We start from the raw sequence: 9,196 nt of genomic DNA on the forward strand, positions 1-9,196 counted from the left end.
AAGGATAAAATCGACATTTTCTGTCAAACTTATTTTTTTTTATAGCATTATCTCTTATCCACAATTGTAAAAATACCTCTTTGGTCAAAACTAAAGAATGAACTCATGTGTTTTGTATATGTTGTGTGTAACAAAATACAAAAAATGTTATTTGAATGCAATGCGCTAAAAACTAGGGGCGAGCATCAGTCCCGCTTTTAGACCAAAACCTGAAAAAACGAAAACCAATTTAGTGGGAAATAAAGACCCGGAAACCAGCCCAAAACCTCAGTTTTACCTCTATTAAATGTCTCTCATAAAAAAAAAGATTAAACTGCACAAATGGTCCGTGTGGTTTGTTGAAAATTGTCACTTTAGTCCAAAAAAATTTGGACTAGCACCAATAGTCCAAAAGTTTGATTTTGTTGCGAGTTTGGTCTAATTTGCTTTAATTTTTTTTAAATGACAGATTTGCCCTTACTTTTTTCATTTTTTTTATTAATTTTACAATTATCATAATTAAACGAAAAAATAAAAAGAAAATATAAAACCTAAACTATGCCCCCTCATCCCTTCGATCTTCAATCTCTCCCTCTACTATTCACTAAACCACCGGTGCCATCGACGGAAACCACCGTCAACCAACAACATTGTCGACGCCACCATCGTCTTTGTAACACCCGAAATCAGAAAGTTCAAGAAAGGAAAGGAAAAACCCTAAGTTAAGAGGGGTGACTCATCGAGTCCAGGGGGAACTCGGCGAGTCGGAGCGGGATCCGGGTGTAAAGTAAGTGACCGACTCGGCGAGTCGGAAAGTGGACTCGACGAGTCTGGTCTGGCTTGGGAAACCCTAATTTCGGTACTTGGTACCCTATTTAAGCATCTTATTCTCTTCCCTAGGGCTCATTTGCGCCCCATATAGTCCAGAACCCAAAACCCTAAGGGCTCGTTTATTTTTTGTCAAAAAGACTTTTTAGGGTATTACATCTGCCGGCGGGTAGATATTTGATAAAAAGATTGTTTGATGTTTGGAAGACAAAAGAAGTTAAAAAGACTTTTTCATCTCTTTTTCAGAAAGACCTAACAGCACCTCTTCTAATTGCTGAATACGTTTATCGCTTTCTCATCGCCTCCATACGATTTTCCCCTTTCACTTGAAATTACTCCCACCGGCGATCTCTACGCACCATCCATACCTCCGGCCAACGCCCTCCGCCTACGACGCTCCTCGCTCGTCCTTCGTTGCTCCAAGTCGTCATCGCCGCCGCCGACTCATCAGGTTCGTTCTGTCCCTTTTCGTTCTCCTCTCTCGTTTATCTTATCTCCCTTTCAGCTTGTATTTTTAATTTAGGCTCCATTAATGGTGAAATCCCATCTATGATTTTGTCAATTAAAAACCATCTGTGTTGTTAATTTCTCAGATACCATCTATTTATCTTTGATTTTGTTTGGTTTGGTACTAGAATCAAACTATTCCTGTTCATCTAAGCTTTATCTGTTCCTCTCTTGTGATTTTGTTTAGTTTAAGATGTAACTCAGCTCTTCATTTTTCCTGTGTTTGGTTCTGTTTTCTGATAGTGGGTGTAGATTTGTAACATTATTTCTTGGGAATTTTGTACATGCTTGAGTTTAATCTGTTTTGTCACTCCTCATTCTCGTTTCTCTTTTCTTATCTCCCTCTCAACTTGTATTGTTACTTTAAACTCCATTATTGGTGAAACCCATCAACCATTTTGTCAAATAACTTCCTGTTGTTGATTTCTCAAATAACTTCTTGTTAATCTGTTTGATTTTGTTTTGTTTTCTACCTGATCTAATTGATTATGCTTTGCTTAAGATGTAAATTTCATGTAGTTTACTTCTCTTATACCAGAAAATTATTAGTTGTTTCTTGTTTGAATAAGTAATTTTCATGTTTCTTGTTTGAAATCCTTTTGGCACCGAATCTGGCCATTAGGGGTATTGTTTGTCTAACATGTTGTAATCTATAGATATGAATCGTTAAGTTTTTAGTTTTTTAAGTCGATTCTTTCATGGACTTAATTTATAAAGTTATTATATATAGCTTGTCTAAATGGGAGACAAACTACAATGGTCGAACGAGCAAGTAAAATGTTTATTAGATACGTGTATCGATGAGGTCAACAGAATTGGTAGAAAAGGAGGTAGCATGCACAAGGAGTCTTGGGTTACGTTAGGGAAAGCTCTAAAAGAAAAGTTTGACATGGATACTTCACAAAAACAATTGAAAAATGCTTTTGATAATCTAAAAGCTAAATACGTAGGGTGGAAATATTTGAGAAACAAGTCAGGGAATTTATACAATGCTCAAACAAATTCATTTGCCTTAGTGAACACAGAATGGGAAGAATTCAAGAAGGTGTGTCTATATAATTTAATTTTTTTAGTTTATGTCCAATTTTAATAACAATGTCAAAATACTTATAATTACTATTAATATTGGTTTAGGGTCATCCAAAGGCAGGATCATTGAGGACACACCCATTGCCTTATCCCAACCTTTGTGCATCTTTGTTTGATGGAAGTAGTGCCACCGGTAGCATCAAATGGACCTCTACTCAAACTGCACCCGCAGATACATCATCTTCTTCTCATCGTGTGCAAAGACTTCTAATTGATGACAACCCTTTTAATGGCCTAGAAGATGATGATGATGATGATGACGCTTCCAATGACACTAGTGCTCGAGCTCCTAGTGATAAAGCTCATGGTGGTTCTACTGAGAGGCCTGATAAAAGGAGTAAAACCAATGATGCTTCTACTGAGAGGCCTGATAAAAGGAGTAAAACCACTAATGCTTCTACTGAGAGGCCCGATAAAAGGGCTAAAACTAGTGATGCTTCTACTGATAGGACCGATAGGATCGATATGGATAAAGCCTCTAAAACCTCTGTTAGTCTTGATGATTTGAGTCTTGATATGCAAAAAGCTCTGCAACATATGGTGAATAGCAAGGAAGGACCAACAGTAGAAGAATGTTATGAAAGGTTGAAGCTAGTTGAATTAGACCCAATGGATCCTCTATTTTTGGCAGCCTTTCACCTTTTTGGAATGTCCATGAATATGAGAGAGGCATGGATGACATTGCCACCGATACCTGGGGTCTTAAAAGGGTGGATAAAGATGACTGGCACCACATTAGGGATGTTTAAGTAGTTTTTATGCTTATGTTTTTTCTTTCATTTTGAACAATTATGTGTTTCTTGAACTTATGTTTGACATTATGTTTTTTTGCTGTCATTTGAATGATTGTGTACTTATTTGACACAAATATTGCTAGTATTGGGATTATATACTTATTTTAAACAAAATGTATGCTTTGAATATGATACAAATGTTTATGTTTTTTGATTTAGCATATTAGGGTTTAACAAGTGTTGATGGTTTAACAGGTTCACAATGGATTACGATAAAAAGTTGCGCCTCCTAATTGTTATGTATTTGTATCTTCGCTTTTTTTGGAGAAGAGGTTTGAAAAGAATGCGAGATAATACCTCAAAAACTTTTGGGCATCAATTCACATTAGAGTTATTACAAGGAACTAATAATCAATGCATTGAACTCTTACGTATGTCACGTGATTCTTATGTTCGGCTTTGCACACATTTTAGAGTAAAAAGTTGGTTAAAGGATAGTAAACATATATCGGTTGAAGAGAAAATGGCGATGTTTTTTATGATGATTGGTCACAATCAACGTTATGTAATCATCAAACGTAGATTTCAACACTCAAAACAAACGATTCATAAGTATTTTTATGAAGTATTGGATAAAATGATGGTGTTTGCAAAAGATATAATAGTACCAACTTCCTTTAATCCAAATCCAAACATCCCGGGACATAATAGGAGGTTACGAAGGATTTTCAAAGGAGCGGTTGGTGCGCTTGATGGAACTTTGGTACATGCTATTGTCCCTCTCGACAAACAACATTTGTATAGAGGAAGGGGAAAAGGCGACTGCTATCAAAATGTATTGGCAATATGCGACTTCAATATGATTTTTACATTTGTCGTGGCTGGATGGGAAGGGATAGCACATGATTCAAGAATATTATCTGAAGCTTTAACAGATTGAGATGCACCATTTCCATTTCCACCACCAGGTTTGTTTACATTTTCAATTTAATATTTCTACTTTTTTTAAATTAATTATTTCCTTATATTTACAGATAAGTATTACCTCTGTGATGCCGCGTATACACACACTCGAGGATTTATGGCTCCTTATCGTAATGTGCGGTATTGGCTTGGAGATTTTCATCGAAGACGTGCATTAACCAACAAAGAAAAATTTAATCAATCACATGCAAAACTTCGAAATGTCGTTGAAAGTGCTTTTGGTCTCTTGAAAGCACGTTTCCCTATATTGAAGAGAATGGCTCCATTTCCATTGGTTACACAAAGAAACATCGTCATTGCATGTTTTGCGCTTCATAATTATATAATAAAAGAGGGATTAAGTGATGAGTATTTTTCTCAAGATAATCAAGTCGATATATCACTTCAAAGCAACAATGTACAAGATGATGATGATGAGGAGGAGGATGACGTGGATGAGGTATAACCACACGGAAGTGCAAGAGACCGGGAATATATGGTTCATAAAAATATGTTAGTTTTGTGAAATATATATAGTTTATCTAATGTTTTAAAAAATATTATATGTTTGAAATTGTATGAAATTTTTATTGGCAAAGTTTGAGTCAAATATTGGCAAAGTTTAAGTCAAATATAAATTTTAATATATTAGTAATGTATGAGATGCTGAGTTTTTAGCATTTGAGCTTTGGTTGTTTCAACATTAATTTCAAAGATTGGTTTTGTTTTTGAACAATGAAAATTAATGCAAATCGGGTGGCAACGTGTAAGTATACAATTCTTAGTAAGAAAAAATCTAATGTGTATTTTTACGTTGCTTTTTTATATTATCTAATATTTTCTTACAAAATACTATAAATCTATTAAATTGTTCGTAAATATTATTAAATGGATAGGTTTTTCAATTTATTAAAAACCAACATGAATTATTCGTATTTTAATATGAGAAAAAAATATGGTTAATTAATCTCCTTTTTTACAAGATCTCTTAAGTTTTAGTTCATTCTAATTAAAAAACAAACAATCTTTTTGCATTAAGACTTTTTGTATGAATACATAAAAAAAGACTTTTAGTCCACGTCTTCTTCCGCAGACATGGAAAAAGACAAAAGACATTTGACCACTTCCAAAACAAACACCACCTAAGCCTCCATTGTTGCTCGTTCAAGCTTTCTTACCATTATGGGTGATTTGAAGGAAGAAGGAAGAAGGCAACCATTGGAGATTCAAGGATTGGCAGTAGATCCAGAGTTTGTGGGATTTTCCAGAGCATTTGAAGGTAATGAGTCGCTACCTTCACTCCTTTGCATATAGATCAACCTTTATCATGAGATTTGGGGCTTTTAGGGCAAGTTTAAAAACCATTTCGAGTTAGAAGCCCATATCTGAAGTTGCTACTTCAGATCTAAGTGTATTTTGGTCTAGAGAATCATAAAGCATCATTCTGTGGGTTGATTGTTAATCCCCTTTGTCTTAAACCCTAGTTTATAGTGTTTTGAGCCAAGATCTCCTTAGTTACACGTAAAGTTTGCCACTTTACATAAGGAATAGGCTTTAGAAGAGTGGATCTACAGTTTGGAATCCATGCATGACTTAAAAGCCTCTTCTTATGTGAAGGACTGAATAGACTCGGCGAGTCCTTCGAGTGGACTCGACGAGTAGTATGAAGATGGAGATGAACTCGACGAGTTGGATGAACAACTCGGCGAGTCTGTTGAAGATTGCCTTGGACTCGGAGAGTCTATTCGTGGTCTCAGCGAGTCAGGTCGCGAAACCCCAAACCCTTCGAGTTAAGACTCGGATCAGTGAGTTTAGTGGGGACCCAATGAGTGGATAGGTTAGGACTCCGAAATCAGTAGACTCGGCGAGTCGAGTCGCGAATGAAAGGGATTTCAGAGCTTATGAACTCGGCGAGTCAGTAGGCTAACTCGGCAAGTAGGGTCAACCTGAAAGGTTGACTGTGACCATGACTTTGACTTTTGACCAGAGTTGACTTAGTTGACTTTTGAAGGACTGTCAGACTAAGTATCATTTTGATGTTGGTAGCTCAGAGAGTTAGAGGAGCAGCGGCTTAGAAGGTTGTCAGCTAGCAGCCAGGGGGTTATCAGTAGGTTCAGCAGCACCAGGTGAGTTTCCTTCCAGTAGGAACGGGTCTACGGCCACAATGTCGACCCGTTTAGTTAGCAGTAGTTCTAGACTTCAGTTCGAGGCAGTAGTCCAGTATGTTTGGAGTCTTTGTGATACAGGCACGGTATGAGTTATGTGTTCCGGATTATGGTCCGATGCAGTATGCAGTACATGTGTTCATGTTATATGCTATGATTATGTTATGCTATGTTCAGTTAGTTATGGACCTCGGTCCGATGCAGTAATTAGTGTGCTTGATGTCTCTGTGATTCAAGCATGCTTATGTGTTACGTGTTCCGGACTTCAGTCCGATGCAGTACGCAATATATGTGTTTATACTAGTTGATATGTGTTTATGCTATGTTATGACCAGTCAGTTCCAAACTTCGGTCGGATGCAGTGGACATGGTCCCAGTTAGTCCGGGCTTCGGCCCGATGTAGTTTTCGGACTTCGGTCGGATATAGGGGACATGGTCCCAGTTAGTCCGGGCTTCGGCCCGATGCACTTTCTGTACTTTGGTCCGATGCAGGGGGCAATGCCCCAGTTAGTCCGGGCTTCGGCCCGATGCAGTTTCCGGACTTGGGTCCGATGCAGTGGGCAAGGCCCGGTATGTGTTTACATGTTGTTGTATAGTATGTGGTAGTTTGGGGGATCTCACTAAGCTTCGTGCTTACAGTTTCAGTTTTGGTTTCAGGTACTTAGTTTTCAAAAGAGGAGCTCGGGAAGATTGCAGTGCACACACCATTTGTTCAGCCTGGGATGTTCATACTCTGATATACTTGACAGTTGTTATGATATTTTGAGATACATTGCTTATGATTTTTATATGAGGTTTATCGACTATGATTTTTATTATTAAATTAAACAAAATTTTCAGGCTGTGTTTTTGGGATGTTTCAGTCTTCATCGTCGGTGTCACCGCCTTCAGCCACACCTTCGGTGAAGAAGAAGGACGTCGGCGATCTGAAATTGTAACTTGTCGGATCTTATAACCCTAACTAGCCGTTCGATCTGAGAGAGACGAGACTCGCTGTAGAATGAGCGAGAGACAGAAGCAACATTTGTGGCTCGAGTTTCCAAACGAAGCTATCGTCAAGTTGTGAAGACGACGATATTTATAGATTTGGAACGTCGTCGATGAAGCCACCTTCGAGAATCTGAAATGCATCCTTACAAAGCATGAATCGACAGATCAGATAGCGACGCCTCAGATCCTCCTCCGTTCAGATCTGGAAGCCGGTTTGTAGGATACCACCGTCAAAAGCAAACATATCGCCTCTCGCCGCCCTTCGTCTTCCCCTCCGACTCGATTATTCCTCAACAAAACCTAGCTTAAAGCAAACCCTCATTGTGTAGATCTGTTTCCATCGTCAGAAAGGAAACAAAGAGCATGTTGGTGAGGGTTCTGATCGGAGGTGTTCCAATGTGTGCGTGTGTGTGTGTGAGTGAGTGAGAGAGAGAGAAAAAGAGAGAGAGAGAGAGAGAGAGAGAGAGAGAGAGATGGTGGTGGTGTTTACCGGAGGGAGGACTGAAAACATTTTTTTTCTTTTTTGTTTAATTTAAATCAGAAATATAACAAAATAAAAAATAGAAAATAAGTAATAAAGGGCAAATATTTCATTTAAGAAAAGACAAAATTGCAAAAATGGTCCCTGTGGTATGCATTTTTTGGGGTTTTCGTCCAAACCATGACTTTTTTTGGATTCTTGGTCCTTTTGGACTAGTTTGTATGTAAAAATAGTCCTTCCGAAAATTGAAATGACTAAATTAGCCTCTTGATATATTTGTTATATTTTTTTCTATTTAATTTAATGTTTTATTAATATAATATAAAATAGGACCCACACCTCATTCCCTCCCTCCCTCTCTCTCTCTTTGTCTTCATCTGGTTAAAGGAGCAGTGGGAATGTGACGGGCGAAAGCTGAGAAAAACAAGGCCACAATCGACGGGTACGGGTCGTGGTTAAAAACGAATCGCGGAGAGGGGAGGAGGAAGGGCGTTGGCATTGCCGGGCCGCTCCGACGACCTACTTCGTCTTTTGGTCAAATCAACTGCAACATAGGAAGGAAAATCGATTGTTGGTGGTCCTGAGGAGTTTAATCAAGCAAAAAGAGTGAAAATCGAGACTTGTGGTGGTTGTATTTGGCATGTCAGTCAAATGAAAGGGAATGGGTCTTCGAATCCCATCTAATCGAACAACAATCTTCCTTCTGTCTTCTTTTCCTGATTCGCTATGAAGCACGAAGGAGGAGTCGATTTTTCCGACGGTTCAAGCCTTCAATTGGGGTTGTGGGGGTTGAGAAGGGTAGCAACAATCAAAGAGGGTGCATGTGGTAGTGTTTCTCGGCGGAAGGAGGAAGGGAAGGGGATATGGAGGTGGTGACAGTGGGGAATCGCGAAAACATCACCTGTGATTCTAGTTCTTCGACAGGGGAAGGAGACGAACGGGATGACAGTCATTAAGAGGGTTGTGAAGGGGTATCAGGATAATACAACAACAATTTTGGGGGTGTTTGACAGCGGGTGCTCGGTGGAAATAGGCGGAGACAGTTGAGCCTGCTACTACCGACGAAGAATCACCGGTCCTTTCCTTCTTCTTCGCTGGTTCTACAATGAGAGTGGGTGTTTTGGGTGATGCATCATCAGGGAGAGAGATGTTCTTTATTATTTTTTTAATTGTTAAAATAAATAAATAAAGATTAAATTTTAAAAAAATGAAAAATAAATACCCCAAGGATATTATAGTCATTTCAATTTTCGGAGGGATTATTTTCACGTACAAACCACTCCAAAAGTACCATAAATCTAAAAAACTCGGGATTTGGATTTAAACCCCGAAAAATTACATACCACAGAAACCATTTTTTCAATTTTATCTAAAAAAATTCAAAATAATTAAACCAAACTCACCATTAAATCAAAATTTTGTACCGCAACTGTGAGTCCAAACTTATTCGGACAAAATGA

At 38.2% G+C, this 9,196-nt stretch overlaps 1 protein-coding gene across 1 annotated transcript; it reads left to right on the forward strand.

Moving 5' to 3' along the window:
- The first annotated feature begins 3,660 nt into the window (after positions 1-3,660).
- Positions 3,661-4,077, forward strand: LOC145003167 (uncharacterized). Its single transcript, XM_078962300.1, has one exon. The coding sequence runs from the start codon at positions 3,661-3,663 to the stop codon at positions 4,075-4,077; it is 417 nt and encodes a 138-aa protein (XP_078818426.1).
- The last annotated feature ends 5,119 nt before the right edge of the window (positions 4,078-9,196 follow it).

This window comes from Lactuca saligna, chromosome 6, assembly GCF_052625555.1.
Source record: "Lactuca saligna cultivar CGN05327 chromosome 6, ASM5262555v1, whole genome shotgun sequence".
NCBI lineage: Eukaryota > Viridiplantae > Streptophyta > Magnoliopsida > Asterales > Asteraceae > Lactuca > Lactuca saligna.